The 17,045-nt window shown below is 31.7% G+C and overlaps 1 protein-coding gene across 4 annotated transcripts in view; it reads left to right on the top strand.

Annotated features, from left to right (window-relative positions):
* LOC123714971 (ankyrin-3-like) overlaps positions 1-17,045 on the top strand; it is a 105,255-nt gene that overhangs the window by 49,420 nt on the left and 38,790 nt on the right. For all 4 annotated transcript variants that reach the window (XM_045669688.1, XM_045669685.1, XM_045669686.1 and 1 more), the window contains exons 8-18: positions 752-898; positions 1,783-1,912; positions 2,517-2,716; positions 3,849-4,002; positions 4,329-4,562; positions 5,212-5,310; positions 5,917-6,045; positions 6,696-6,795; positions 7,035-7,133; positions 7,302-7,395; positions 8,016-8,124. In XM_045669688.1, coding sequence (XP_045525644.1) covers positions 752-898; positions 1,783-1,912; positions 2,517-2,716; positions 3,849-4,002; positions 4,329-4,562; positions 5,212-5,310; positions 5,917-6,045; positions 6,696-6,795; positions 7,035-7,133; positions 7,302-7,395; positions 8,016-8,124 — 1,495 coding nt within the window. The remainder of the gene's footprint in view (positions 1-751; positions 899-1,782; positions 1,913-2,516; positions 2,717-3,848; positions 4,003-4,328; positions 4,563-5,211; positions 5,311-5,916; positions 6,046-6,695; positions 6,796-7,034; positions 7,134-7,301; positions 7,396-8,015; positions 8,125-17,045) is intronic.

The following is a 17,045-nucleotide window of genomic DNA, read 5'->3' as shown; positions in this document are numbered from 1 at the left end:
TGTATGTGTTTTTTTTATATAAAACAGGGGGCAAACGGGCAGGAGGCTCATCTGATGTTAAGTGATACCGCCGCCCATGGTGTATCCATGGGCGGCGGTATCACTTTGCTCGCTTGCTTGCTTTCACAATGCTCGCGAGTGCGTTGTCGGCATATTAAGAATTAGTACGCTCTTTTCTGGAACGACCCTGAGTCGAATTGATTTGGTAATAAGTGGTGAAAACTGCCATAGAAACCCTCAGTTGTGAAAGGACGGACATCAAGGTGATATGGATGGAATTTCGTATTCTGCCTCGACGTCCGATGATGAAACTCAGCTGCAGGTATTAGTCCGACCAACTCCTCTGAACACTCTCCATACCTATGAAGTCAATACTCAGATGTCTACTTGTACTATCTATTAGAATATATATACTGGATAGACTGGTAAAATCATAGCTAACACAAAGGTGTCCGAATTTTTATAATAATCGACCTTTTAAAAACCACAGGAGGTTATCAATTCGATGTGTAATTTTATATAAGTTTACTGGTTGTCTGAAAATTCATAATGAATAGATTACGGACGATTTATTTACAATTAAATAATAAATGTACACTCCATATGAGTCAAAAAAAATTCGTTGATATTTTATTAAAAGATTTAATTTATAAAAAAGGTGTTTAAATTTAGGAATGAGTTGACCAATTCTTTTCAAATTGAATCCAATAATTTTTGTGCAATATATAATTGTGTCGAATATCCCTTCTAGAATGGTCTAACCCCCCTCCATATGTCGGTACAAGGCGAACACGTGGAGACGGCAAGGGTGCTACTCTCGGAAGGCGCACCTATCGATGACGTCACAGTTGACTACCTCACGGCGCTGCACGTAGCCGCACATTGCGGGCATGTCAAGGTAATTATACGAAATGATATCCCCTTATAACAACTAATTTTCCCATAGCTCCCTTAATCCCATATTATCTTTTATTTTACACCTAAAATGTCCTTTAGTATTGTCATGATAGAGATTCTATCTCTCATTTTCGTTTGTGTACATTTTTGGGGGGAAGTTGGAAGTATATATATTTGCACCAATATAAAGCTATATAGTGTAAGAGAAGATATAAAAAATACTAATTTAATAATTTACCAAAGAAGTCCAGAGGCGAAAATATGAACTAAATTTGACAAGTCGGCTATATTATTCAGTGATGAGAGGGTTTTTTTACCAAATTTGGGGGGAAATTTAGATGTCTAGGCGGATTTTAGGAGGCATTTTATTCAAGATTTTTTTAAAGGCATGATTCTATACACTACACATACAAATATTAAGCCTCGAACCCAACCAACAAACTAAACCAAATATACACTCCAAGCGTGGCTTTAACTGAAATATCAAAATACACCAATCTCAAACTCTATCTCCAAAAAACTATTATTATACTACATAATATTATATTTGAGTGAATTACTATTTTTCACCCTTGCTCTACTCGAGAACGCAAATTTAAATTTCTTGTAAACCTTTTATTAAAAAATAAATGATGGGTAGAAAGAATGTTGAAGAAAATAATGTTTATTTTATTTATTAACACTTTGTTACACTACAGAAAAATAAAATAAAAAAAATGAACATAAATAAATCAAAAGGCGGCCTTATTGCTTTCGAGCAATCTCTCGAGATGACGTGTGTATATGGGTTCATAATTTATTTTAATTACATTTAATACATATTTTTAATGATGACTGAAACTTAATATAATTAAAATACTAATTTAAAATAATACAAACTTACAGGTTGCCAAACTTCTGCTAGACAGAAATGCAGACGCAAACGCACGAGCACTCAACGGATTCACGCCTCTACATATCGCCTGCAAGAAAAACAGGCTCAAAGTTGTTGAACTGTTGCTCAAATATGGTGCTAGTAAGTGTATTAACATGTTCTATCTCCGTCTCTTTCAATCCAATTGTGTCTACGCTGTGTGTAAGTGGAATATGTGAATATGTTGGGAGAATTTTTTGATAGTCTATTGGAACTGCAAACCATAATTTGCCTTAAAAGTCCGTTTGCGTGATTTGCATGAGTGATAGAGAAATTTACATTTTATTATTGAGTCACAGCTTTAGAATAATGTTTTTTTTTGTCACATATTTATTGCATATAATAATAATCTACACCAATATTATAAAGATAAAAGTTTTAAGATATTTACATTATCCCTAAAAAACCTAGGCTATATTTATTTCCATAATATTTAAAAATAAAAACCCACCCGTGTGAAGCTACGACTTGCCCCTAGGATATTATAAAAACAAACCCATACCTTCCTTCAAAACATCTTGATTTATCTGACTATAGAAAGTCTATCAAACTGAAATCTATTTTCAAGAGCTTTACCGTTTTTCAGTATGAAGATTGATAGTACTTAAGACGAGATTATCCGTATTCTTCTAGTAACTTGAATGACAACAATTTTTCCTCAGTATGTTTAATAAAAGAAAAACTATATATAGTCTTCTAATTTTAGGTAAATCAGCAACAACAGAGTCAGGTCTGACACCACTCCACGTCGCGTCATTCATGGGGTGCATGAATATTGCCTTAGTGCTGGTTGGCGCTGGTGCTGATGCAGATGCTGCGACCGCGAGAGGAGAGACCCCACTGCATCTCGCTGCTAGAGCGCACCAGACGGATTTAGTTAGAGTGCTGTTGAGGAATAATGCTAAGGTCAGTTGTCCTGCTTTCTTATATTAAGATGGAGGAATAATGATGGTGTTTGTCTATTATAAATATTTAAAAATCTATACCTATAGGGTATATTATGAAACAACAAAAACATATATTTGAATTATACAGAAAGAGATAGACATATAAGTAAAACAATCAAGAGGCTGTTGAATAAAATAAAATTGCATTATTAGATGAAAAAAGAAACTATTATTCTCTTATTATTTAATTAACACTTTATATTATATATGTATGTTTTAAGTTTTGCTTCCAATAACGAAAATTACGATCAGCTAGTGTGTTACGGTATGATCTTATAAAATTTAGTATTGTCTTTGGTTAACATAGCTTTTACACATAGAAAGAAAACAATTTTTTAACCAGATTAAAGCTACTTGTATAACTAAACTTATAAGTATTTACATAATTTTAAATTTAAATTTTCCGACGTTTCACTTTAAAAGCTTTAAAGAGATTTAATTCGGTTAAAAAATTATTTTCTTTCAACATATAAAATTATACTGTACACCCTTTTTATAACCATACATACATTATGACATTTTATCAAGTTGAAAAAATATGTATACGCATCTTCTTGATAAAACAATAATCCCCATTTGTAAGCAAAAGAACGGATTTCTTAAGAGAGTTCATATGCATGATGCCGATAGTCTAGACCCAGTGGTGGGCAAACTTTTTTAATGGCAGACCACAATTCTAAAGGAAAGCCATAATTAAAAAAATACATTTTTGTTAAAGCTTTTAATTATAATATTTTAAAAACATTATAAATAGAATATAATTTTTCTACTCGATTGTCAAAACGTAATTATAACAGGCCACATACTATTCATGCTGAAGGACCCTCTGCGGGACGGAGATGGCCCGCGGGCCGTGCTTTGCCCATCAATGACTAGTCTATTGCGGGCTAGTATAGTAAAGCGACAAAATAACGGTTTTATTAATTTTAGCAACTTAAAAATATCATGTAATGCTATGTAAAGTTTATGGAAGATAAGGTAATCCAACCAAGGCTAATAGTTTTGACGCTTTAGGGAGTTCGTTAAATCGAGGGGCGTTACATGGAGTTTACACTGTATATGTAAACTTACGTAAATCTGTGATACTACAGGTTGAAGCTCGTGCCCGGGAAGAACAAACACCACTTCACGTTGCGGCTAGACTTGGCCACGCGGACATAGCAGCGCTGTTATTGCAGCACGGGGCTGATGTTGCTGCTACGACTAAGGACAAATACACACCGTTACACATTGCTGCTAAAGAGGGTGAGATTATAATTATTAACATAAGGTGCTAATTTGATTACAATATTATAAGATTTAAAATAAAATGAGTTTTCTGTAAGAACCAGCCTGCGTTATTCAGGGTCTAAAAATAGTCAAACTCAGTTTAAACGAGACGGAATATAGCATCTATGAAACGTAAACATTCTATTTGTTCTCAAATAATTCATAATAAACTTCGACAAATTAATCCATATGTTTTTACCAAATTAAGGAAATATTTTGTATTTAACTAACACTGATTGGACTTGATATTGAAAATATAAAAAATTACCTAAAACATATTAAAATTGTATACAATATAATAGGTAAAGAAGAAGTAGCATCTATCCTAATCGACAACCAAGCGCCAATAGAAGCTGAGACACGAAAAGGTTTTACTCCGCTCCATCTAGCGGCGAAATATGGAGACATCGGTGTTGCCAGGTTGCTACTCGCTAGAGGTGCACAACCAGACGCCCCTGGAAAAAGCCATATTACACCTTTACATATGGCAACATACTATGGGCATCCCGATATCGCATTGTTACTTTTGGACAAAGGTTTGTTTTATTTTAATTTGTTGTAAATATGCTATTAGGTACTCAGAGTCATCCATTGAGTTAGTGATTCATTAATTATAATATTTATACTAAGTCAATGGACATCTTTCAAAATTGAACAATTAAAAAAATTAGAAATAGTTCATATAGGTGTAAAGATATTATTTTCTCACTATCCGAATTATAATAAAAAATATATAAATTTACATTCCTAACTACATAAGCAGTAAATGTTTTTTGTTTTGGAGAACAGCCTAATACACCTGTATTTATTCAAATGCAAGTTCAATTTCAGTACTAAATTGAATCAGAAAAATCCCAGAAGAATACAAATGATTCTAAAGAATGAGACATTTGTAGCTGCGGATTTGTTTTCAAAAATCTTTTCTTTTATCTTAACTGAGTAGAAATTAAATTTTGTTATTCTTAAAACTCTGCTTATTATTCTAAGAAATGTTTGATATAGTATGAATAAATTATAATTCTTTTTTACACTTTATACTTTTACGCACGTATACGGCTGTTGTGGTAACAATACCAACTGGTACAAACGTTATTTCTTCCTTCGATTTCCAGATGCTATAGTATTCATTGCTAGATCCCAGTTGCCACATTTAGCCCCACATTTTCTAGTCCCATTTGTGAACAGGTGCCTCCCCCCACTCGCTAGCTAAGAACGGCCACTCTGCCCTCCACATCGCGTGTAGGCACAACCATCCAGACATCGCATTTGCGCTCCTCGAACATGGTATGTATTGCGATAGCGGCTAGTGTCAGTTTTATCTACACATTTCACTATTTGTAATCACAATTCACTTGTTTACCTTTTGAAATTCATTAATTTTATGTAGAGCATACAAAAACACATTTAATGAATTTCTATTCACAACCTACCTATCAAGTTTTTATAAAAAAGCTGCGTTAAAAGCCGAAAAGCTTCTGTTTCAGATATTTAAAACTATACATAAAGTTAAATAAACTACTTACTATATAACTATAACGCGCCCAAGTGTGTATTTTAAGACATACGTACGTGTTTGCCTATAACTTGCTCCTAAGATTTAAATAAAAAGTACTGGGATAAAAACAACTTTATCACTTTACTTGCTATCGTGGTCAGTGAAACACAGCCACAAGTTGTCAATACTTGAATTTTTCGACAATTGAGATTTTTCCATTAACGCCATCTATTGTCACTAAGTTGTTATTTGCAAAACTCCACGACATTTTTAAGTATATTTTCTGTAGTATTTCAATTTATTTACAACTGGATTCTAAGAGCTGAAGAGTTATATATTTTGCTCTAAACATGAAGTAATAAATTTGACTATTTATATTTCTATATTATATATAGATGCTGATCCAAGTGTAAAGTCGAAAGCTGGTTTCACACCTCTTCATATGGCTGCGCAGGAGGGCCATGACGATTGTGTAGAAATGCTTATTGAAAGAGGCGCTGATGTCAACGTACCAGCTAGTAATGGTAAGTTCTTTAAAACTAGAATACATTATGAACAGTGCATTGTAACAGGCATGTTAAATATTTCTCTATATGTAAAGATATATATTTTTAAAACTTTCATTCATTTTGCTATAAAAATGTCTGCGTAGGTGCACATCCGACCCTCGTTATTTCAGTCAAATGAATAAGCATTGATAATAACAATAGCACTTTATTTACATTACACAAAACATAAGAAAAATAAAATTAATGAAGGCAAAGGTTTGGGGTCTTACTGCTGAATGTAGTTTCTTCCATAGTCTTCTAGATAGTTTTTGGATGACAAATAAACAGTACAAAATTCTAGCCAATACAAATATATTTTAAATCCTTTGTTTCATTGCAGTATGCGTTGTACGGAAGAATGTGTTGATTTTGATATTTTATTTATTTATTAATGTACACTTTATGGCACTATATAAAAACGATTTACAAAATATAGCAAGTAAGAGAAAGTGCAAAATTGCGAAACTTATAATATAAAACAAGACGAATAAAAATGATTAATCACTTAAAAATATGACAGAAATCCTAAAACCTAACAATACATTTATAAAAATATAGACCCAAAAATAGCAAATGTTAAAAAAAAATACAATATTTTAGATATCCTAATCAATCATTGTCTTCAGGTCTTACTCCAGTACATTTAGCAGCATCCGAAGGCAGGACGGCTGTACTCAAGTCACTCTTGGCAGCAGGAGGGCGCTGTGCTGCAAGAACACGAGATGGGTAGGTTTAGCCTTTATCCATAAAATTTCTATTTTCCGCTATTTTTTTCTTCAACTTCTAACAAAAATATATTACTACATTACTGTAGTTGGTAAGTTTAATTTCGATTTTTTTTTTAATTCTTCTAATCGAAATTGGTCGCACGTATGTGTAGATTAATGTGGCATGCAAAGTTAACGTATATATTTCTTTATTATACCCAAATTATTACCTATTTTAAGGTAAATGTATGTGTTCAGATATACGCCTTTACATGCGGCTGCGCACCACGGACACCACGCCGCCGCTAAGACTCTTCTTGAAGGCGGCGCTGATGTCACTGCCACGGCTGCTCACGGGTAACCATTGAGTTATATTTGTTTATATGAAAACTGTTTATTTTATTTTATTTCATTTACAAAAACCATTTTAACTAGAATACCCATATATATGTTGCATTGTTAGTGATCACGTTTTTTAGTCCATCAAGAATCCAACTTTTTAATTCATATATTTTTTTTCAACAGTTTCACACCTTTACACCAGGCGGCGCAACAAGGCCATACTCTTATCATTCAACTTCTACTTAAGAACAATGCCGATCCCAACGCACTGTCTGCGGTAAGCTAGTATAGTACTAGTTATAATAGATGTCGTTGTGCGACACTAAGGAATTGAAATACAGTTTTTGTTAAATACTCTTTATTTTTAAGTACTAAATAAAATATTTCTTAGTTCCACGTACAAGTAGCTCTACATGTACTTACAATACGTCCGAGGAACTTAGTTCCTGGGCCTCAGGGATAATAGAATATTACCTCTATATTAATTAACCACTCGCGTACAACAATAGAATATAAGCGAAGTTATAAAATCTTATATGCATGTAATGAATAAATGCAATGTAACAGTTGAAGAGATTGTCTTATACTTATACTCTCGGGGCGTAACTCCCGACGATTTAGGTAATAGCCACGCTTATAAAACTAAGCCCTGAGTGAGCAAAATGTACAGCCTTGGCTCGTACAGTTTGACTTGTACGGATCTAATATTTTTAGTTTGATAATATTGGACTATGTCCATGAATTTCTCGATATCAATATGATCCTTGATTTAAAGCAGGCTTTTTCCAACCTAGGCGAACAGTTCAGTTCTTAAAATATAGATAAGCTCGTTATTGGGAAGGAATAATCTGTTTTAATTTATTATTTTATATATGCCTCTATTACCATTTTAAACAGAATGGCCAGACAGCATGCGCAATAGCAGATCGTTTGGGATATATTAGCGCTGTGGAGGCTTTGCGGCCACTCACCGAAAACACACTAAGCCAAACTGTAGGTGACACCGGTAAGTACATAAAATAATATAATATTTCTTATTTTCTTTCTTGAACTCTTATAGTCTTTCTTATGTAGTCTAGAAGTAAAATATTACGTATTGAAAACATTGCGATTTTCACATGCTTTTCTTTACATATTTATTTACCAAAAAAAAAATTCGTGTAATTTTAAAGCGGAGCCCTCTATCTTGCCTAATTATGAACTAAACTATTTAGATACCATCGTTGACGCTCAAACAATTGAAAAGGAATTTAAATATTATTTAAGATTGTATGCACTCAAAATGCTGTTGATGTATTAACATATGCCCGTCAAAATTCATATTCTGGTGAAAAACAACAGCCTGAGGTATTGCGTCTGCGCATATCTTTGATCTAAATAAAGCTCAACTAAATTTAATAGTATCCGCCAACCGTGCATAAATTGAAAACTGGATACTGGCCAACTAGGTACAACTGACCGAATAATCGATCATGTTTTACGTGATTTTTATGCGAAAATAAACTTTATTGTAAGGCTATAAGTTCGAATGTGCGTTTAAGATGTATTGAAGTAGTCGATCTCTTCAATATATGGGATAATTGTATTGCAGTAATGGTTAATGGATTTAGAGAATTATCAAGGTACTGTTTAAACTTTTTATAGACATTGTGAGTGTCGTTTAGAATTTATGCGTTCTAAATTAAATTTTTATGACAATTTACACCCGGAATGAGAAGGACGGAAATTTATTTTCTTTCTTGAATAAAATGTGTGCATGTGCACTTTTTACTTTTTATTTTCATGTATACTTTTTAGATTAGTTTGTTTTTTTCTTGTTTCTGCTTAGTTTTGTGTTAATAACTATATGTAATATGTATGTTTGCACTTCTTGCCTAAGATAAGGTATCTCATTTAATACATATTTTTTCTTACCGTGGTTGCCTGGAAGAGATCGCTCGAAAGCGATAAGGCCCTCCTCTCATTTAATTATGTTTAATTTTTATACTGTATTGTATTATAAATAAAAATTAGGTATCAACAAAATCGAGTTCCCTAGTGGCGTATGATGACAAAGAACCTGGTAACTTTGTGAATGTTTGGAATATTTTGTCTTCTATATAGTCTTCCTTCTATTTCTAGTATCTAATGAAACAATGGTTGATTGAGATTCGTCCTGTTCAGCTCTGGTAATAAAACTGAAGCGAATAACAGCGGCAATAAATTATTACTAACACAAATAACTATAAATGTAATGTACTTAAAATGAGGGAGTTAGGAATATGAGTTTAAAACTAAATCCCAGACCATCAATGAATTTTCTTTCTTTGCTCTTTGGACACTTGCTTGTACGGAGGTGGAAAACATCTTGAGTATATCAAACATATAAAACATCAGCCTATATACTCATATGGGTCTTTCCTTTTTTTATGGGCTCGTATAATATTGCTTAATTTCATCATTTGAATTAATTTAATGATAATTAAAATGTAATAAGAAGCTTCTTACGAATATAATATAAAAAACTTGATAATTTTAAGAGTGACGGATTATTGCCAGTTTTCATTATCATTAATCTCATTCGTTTGAGAACTGGCAGTAAATTTAAATTTAGAATTATTTTATTCACGTTATGTTCATAAATACACGTTACCAACATGATAAATTATATTTTTTTTTATCAGAGACAGATTACGTCATATTTTTAATTAAGTTAACATGACAATGCCCACAATCAGATTGTGCATTGTAAGCAAATGATCGACCCCCAACAATGCATCATTACTTACATAATTCATAAATGTATGACAATACCACGTATTCGTTCGTAACATGTAAACTACGAATTATTGTTTTCCATATGAGCCGTAGGATGACAATAAGACAAAGCTGTATTGGTATAAAATTACCAAGATTAGGCTCCTAATTAAAAAAATCTTATAAATGATATGTATACAACAAATTTCACATTTCTATAGTATTATCATTATCAACTCAACTATTTTTTTTAAAACCTTTGTTGTACTAAACTGTGCAACAAAATAGAGTCCATAGAAAGATACATATAATATTGATAGGAAAACTTTCAGTTAAAACAATTATACAACTGTCAGAATCAATCGCCTCTGATTTTTAAAAAAATGATAATTGCTTTAATACAAGAAGTGTTTAATTAATTTTTACATTTTACGCTCTAGGCCTTACATTCAGTTGGTGATCAGCATTATGTTTTCCTCCACCGTACGTATGAGTGTTAATAACACATAGACAAAAAGTCATTTGGTGCACAGTCAGGGTTTGAACATACGGCCTAAGCGTCGCACTCTGAAGCCACTAGGCCAACACTGTTCGTTTTATTAAGATTTGTGTTTTCAAAAACTATGGTCACTACTAGAATGTCATCGAGTACTTTTCATTACATGTTCGATGTATGGTCATTATCTAATCTTATACGATTACTTCAGATCCTACATTGTCTGGAGCTTTTTATAAGAACAATATCCAAGATATGTTACTAACTTACTTTAAGTAAACGTTACACAAAAGAAAGAAGGCAATAAAAGTGTGATTTAATTTTTTTATATCTACGGCTTATACGACCACAATTCTTTATACAATGGTTTTCGCGTGGTAATTTCCGATTTAAGATACTCAAGTTATCTCGAAACATATTTTTCACCTTTCCTATATTTATTTTCTAATTAGGATAACGATTATATCCTTTCTAAATTTACTGTCTAAGTACACTACAATTCTATGTCGGAAATAACGATCGTGTAATCGAATACACCACACCCTTTATTAAACACTTGACACTCTGAAATTTTACGACTTCCTTGGTCCGATGATGACACTTGATAGTTATACTTTATAATCTACGCCTTAAATTATTCGAGCTTTTTAATGTTTGGCGTTGTTATGGGCAACGGTTTAAAATATTAATGTTTCTGTAGTATATTTTACTGCAGAGCTCCTTCAAATGTATTCTTAATTTGAAATTTCCTGACATGTGTTTATAAATAAAAGCCTTTACCGGGTAGACGATGACGTCATGCCTTACGAACTGACTATTTACATATATCCATAGAGTCTACAATTTATTAGAGTGTTTTAAATTTTAAAATAGTTTTATTTAGATCATTTAAATAGGAATAAAACAGTTTTTCTTGTAATAAATTGTTTGTTTCCTATTGGTGTATAGAAAATAAACGTTGATTTGTTTATACGTTTTACTTCTATATATTATATGGACTGTGAAGCGTTAATGATTATAGATTTCTAATAAATATAATTCTATTCAACCGAATCCAAGGTCTGAGACTAGTAAAGGTTACCTATCTGGTTGTTATTTACGACTGAGTTTCTATAATTATCGTGTTATTCTTCGAAATGTTTTGAGCATAAAACAATGAGAGTTAAAACTAATTATTTTGTTTATTTAAATACTTAATTATATACTGCCGCAGTTCGCTGTTTAAATTGATTTAGGTAATGGTTTATATATTTTTAAATAGTAAAAAAAATGGTATTCAACATATGTTTTTAAATTTATTTATAACAAATAGCAACCAAGCGCTTTTATAACAAATATAAATCAGAAAAAAACAATAACTATCCTACTAAAATATTATGAAAATATGTGTGTTAATAAAAGCAAAATGTTACTAATTTGTGAAATATTACATTTTCGCTACTTTTTGAAAATTTCTAAATAATCTCTATAAGGTATTGTTGTTAAATAATAGACATATATGTTACATGTGTAGTGATTAGTAGCTATTTTTTCCAAAAAATAAGTATAACACTTTTAATATATTCAAGGTTAAAAATGCGAATTAGTATCCTTATCTTATGTACATGTTGATAAGTCGCATGAAGTACAAAATAATTACTTAGATACACTTAATTTAACATATTTCTTCAAAAAAAGGTCAACGTTATCGTAATGCTCGTGAAAATTATATTTCACAGTTGTTTTTTTAACTTAGAAATTAGTTTTGAAGTAATTTCTTACCGTCATATAGCAGAATTGTTTAGACATTCACGGAAAATATCATACTAATAAATACATAAAACAAATGATAAATTATATCATTAAAACAAATGCCACATGTTTCTGAATCATCATTCAAAATATATAAACTCATTTGTTATGAACTCTGTTTAAACTTTTTGCAACCAAACCGGCTGTTATCCAGTCGCGAATCAACCGCTCACGGCGTTTCACGTATCCATCAAATCCAGTGTTCCCATAACAGGTTTAAAAAGTTTTTATTGGTATGTGATAATTCGTGAAAATTTTGTGATGTGAATTGGTGAAACGGAAAGTTGTACGGAAAATAATTATTGTTTTAAGGTAAGATTATGATTATACAAGAGACCTTGGTTTCTATCAAACTCGGGCTTACTGTGAGTTACGGTACGAATATACGACACTTTTGCAAATGTATTAATATGACACGATTTATGATGACGATAGAAAATAAATAATGAGTTTACGTCAATTCAAATCCTTATTAGTGGACTTTATATGTTGGTTCTGATTACATGACAATGACATTCATGTTATTAATCTATGGTTATTGCATAGTATCCGATAAATAGTGCTTAAGCACTTTTCCTGAAAAGTTAAAAAGTAAAGCAACTATTTACAGAGTATAAACACTATTGTCTAAAGTGTATGAAACTAAGAATATTTTAATTCAGTGAAAATTTTCAGAATGTTTTGTCTAATGGCATTCCGCCAAACTTTATAACTGGATTTAAAATCGCGTATACTATACGTTTAAAGATATTTTTGCGAAACTTGTTCCACCAGTGAGATGCGAAGTTGTGATCTATTGATACAACCTGTCTTGCTTCTTCTACAAAGCTTAATCTACAGTTACCGAGGTTTCTTTCACGGATCGTTTAGAAACTAGAAAATCAACAGATTTTTAATCGCAACCGAATCAGTTCTGTTTACGAAATTGTTACTCCTTATCTTCCTTCTTTCGTCTAATTTCGAATGTCTATTATTTTGGTCCTCGCCAACTCTATGTTACCAAACTTTATAAAGTACTTCTGTGAAATGGTTTTGTTTAAATAGAAATCGAAACAAAATAAGAGGGCGAAAGAGTACGGGCCTCAATTATTGCTAATAGTGGACGAAAATTGCAATATATTAAGATTATTAGTAGCATAGTATTAATAACTAACACGAAATATTTACGACTTCTATTATAGTACTCGGTATAATAATATTGAAACTGAATTCCAGGTTTAATGGTTACTAGAATTCTAATGATACCCGGAAAAGGAGAGACCTTTATTTAAATGAAGTGATGTTACTATCAACTGATTACATATTCAACAAAGTGTAGTTAAACGTTTTAAAATAAACGACCTTTATAATATTGATTGAGAAAACTGGGACCAAGCCGAAAATAGCCGTGTCTATAACATATAAACAAAAATATATTTTACATAGGTTTTTTTGAATAACAAAATTCTATGAATGAATATTTGTACATTTATGAGCAGTGGTAGTTTAGTGGTAAAGTGATTCATAGGTTGTGCGTTTAAACCTGGCTTATCAAATTCTCTTGTAAAGCCAAGGGGGTCTTCAACAATGGATGTGACGTCTACATTTCTTAGTATATCATATTTTGATTATGACCGATAACTAAAACAGAAGTATAAATGTGAGTCAATCGTTTATAAATAGTTTATATTTGTTACTTATCTTTTCTATACATGTATGACCAATTATTTAGTTCATTGCCAAAGTTTTCAATTTCGTAACCGCTGATACGATAACGCGAACAATACATAGCGGACACTTCCATTCAAAATATAATGTATTCATTGTATAGAATTCCGCTGTCGTAAAACATGTGATACACAACCATTGAATTTTAATTTGTAGTGAAAACTACTATTGTAAGGGAAGCCATGGAAAAACGCGACATCGTGGTAACGAACTGAAACAGTTTTCTATTACAGTAGCTCTACTGTCTAAGTATAGTTATTAAGACGTTTACATATGCTTAAAATATTATGAATAATAAAACAATTTGATACTTTTACAGCAACCATGGCGGATTATTCCTCAAAATAAATGCTTGGTAAAGTGAATTTTGAAAGGATAAAAACCTTGTCAAATTCTTCGTCAAATTACAGATGTCAATCATAATGTTATTGCTAAAACTACTACAAGACGAACGCACTTGTTCGTGTACAGTGTCTATATAGTAAGAGAATATTTTTACTAATGAAATCAATATGGGACATACAGATGTTAACGAAGGCTCGACGGCCCCAACTTGTACTTATTAGTATCGTGTTTACTTAAAACTGTGCTTAGTATGAAGCAAAAATCTATTTTCGCTTAATGATATGTTTGCTACAACCTACATTGAAACAGGTTCCTGTGTCAACAGATAACAAAACGACCTCACGATTAGAATTAACAACGCAAAAATAATATTTATTGATAGGAATATCAAGTGCTAGAGATGTGGGATTTTATCGAATGTAGGCATTTATGGGTGAAGAGGTTATCTGAAATTAATATTAGTCGAAGGTCATAAAAAACACGTGTCAATAGTGAGAATACTATGATATTTTTAATTTATTATCGTTTTAAAGGGTTAAGAATCCTTAAAACAGATTGCATTTGTTATAGGGAGAGTACTTTGGAGAGACACCTTTATTTACCAAAACAAAATCGCATCTTTTTTTAGACAGTTCATTATCTGTTAGTTTATTAAATCAATATGTCTCAAGCAAGGAAAAAGACACTTTACCATCATTGTTCCATTGAAAATTGTAACAGCGTTTTCATTGCATTAAATTCTCGAGAATTGTAATGGAGTCTTAATTGTTTTGTGTTAAAGTATAAAAGCAGTTTTTTTTTAATTATTTTGCTTAGTTAAAAAAAGTATATAATTTTTTTGTAGAAGCAAATTATTATATAATTAGTGACTACCGTAAATATGCCATTTCTTGAGCACTGTATTTTGATAAAAAATCTCATCAGTCGTTGTTTTGTAATCAAAACGTACTGCATATATACAATTTTTTTTTTTTTGGTAACACACATAAAAAATACTAGTTACCCGTATAAAACGAAAAATCTTAACAGGAGCTGATGATTCAAATCACTGCAAGGCTACGGAACTGTGAACAATAATAACCTAATAAATAATCGTTCGTAAATGTTCAATTATAACGATGATTTAATATAAATGACGCGTGAACGTGAAGGTCGTTATTCAATAGTTTAGGTTGCTCTTTTAAGAGCTATTAGTTATGTTTCCTAAATAGGAAGTCACGTTTTTTGAACACTCAGGGTTTTTGATTAAACATTTTATATGGGCTTGTTGGACACTGCCTTATGTACGTTATTTGCTGTTTTTTATAGATTATTAAGGCTGTTTAGCAGTGTTGGCCTAGTGGCTTCAGCGTGCGACTCCCATCCCTGAGCTCGTAGGCTCGATTTCCGCCAGTGCAGCAATGGACTTTCTGTCTTACACTCGCTCGTACGGTGAAACGATATAGTGAGGAGCCGGATCCCAAAAAATCGATGACGTTTCAGAAGGCTGATCACCTACTTGTCCATAGTAAAAATTAAAAACGGAAACAATCTGAGGCCATGACACTGATAGGGTTGTAAGGCCACTGGATTGATTATTATTTTTTGTTTGGACAGTTTTGGATCGTTTGTTTTTAAAAACTAACCGAATGGGTGTTGATTTCATTATTTTAGTATTATCAATGTTGTATCAAAATTTACGTTCAAATGATATATCAATTAACGAATGATTCCAGGTTGTGCTTGCTGTAACCACTCGAAATGTTGGGTTAAGTGTACTGTACACTTAAATAATAATATCTCTTTAGCCCCTTGCTAAAAATATATATTATGTATAATATTTTTGTTTTATAAATATGTCCATATTGTATTTAAAAAAATATAATAACGTTAAGGTATTGAGAAATATCTATTTTCCCACAGAACTCAGATGTAATTGATGCTCATTGCATCCGAATCATAACAAGAGAGTTACTTGAGATGTACTGAATCATGTTATTACACAAACGCTACTAAGATATTGTTAAAAGTACGATCGCGCCTTACCGATTGATGGTACTAACTACTTACTGGTGGATTTTATTAGACATACTTAGTTAACAAGACTTTTTTTTCGCGGACGAGTTAACTTTAAAACGGTATACTCCCTCAAAGGCCGGCAACGCACCCACTAAAATGGGTGAACATGGGCTGTGATGACTGCCCTTTTTGAGCGTCCTACAGGCTCGTTTGCCCCTCTATAAAAAAAAACATTTAATCCGTCTACGAATTTTTTCTAGTCTTAATCGTAAAATAGTGTATTTATCATTTTATAATTATTATAAGATGTTTGTTTTACTATTGACCTAGTGAATTTGAAACCTAACTAAGCAAAATGAAACATAAAATAAGCATTTCCTTAATGTCATTGCTTACGACATTTCCTTATAATAATTATCTTACCTGTTTAATGGCATTTATTTAATTATTATATTCGTATAAATAAGGATTGCCTTTTGTGTGTTTTTAGAGAATATTTCAAAAGTATTATGAAATTAGTTGCATGCAATATGCATACCGGATTTAAATACCATACATCATTTCCTGATTGTTTTAATTAAACTCCAAAACAGCTGGACCATTTTTCATCAAGTTATTTCTGTATGTTCAGGTGGATTCGAAAATATATAGTTGGATCTACAATAAAATATTAGAAATGTAAGTTTAATTTAAGACGTAAATTTTATTAAACTTAATAATATAATATATAGTCAATTATTATATTATAATAAATATCTACAACATCTATCGGGTCCATTAGTAGATACTTTTTTTAATGACAGGATCTATACTTAAATACACATACATCAGAACTTTGCTTCTAGTATGTTTAC

This window comes from Pieris brassicae, chromosome 10 (genome assembly GCF_905147105.1).
Source record: "Pieris brassicae chromosome 10, ilPieBrab1.1, whole genome shotgun sequence".
Lineage (NCBI taxonomy): Eukaryota > Metazoa > Arthropoda > Insecta > Lepidoptera > Pieridae > Pieris > Pieris brassicae.
This window is presented reverse-complemented; position numbering and strand designations above follow the sequence as displayed.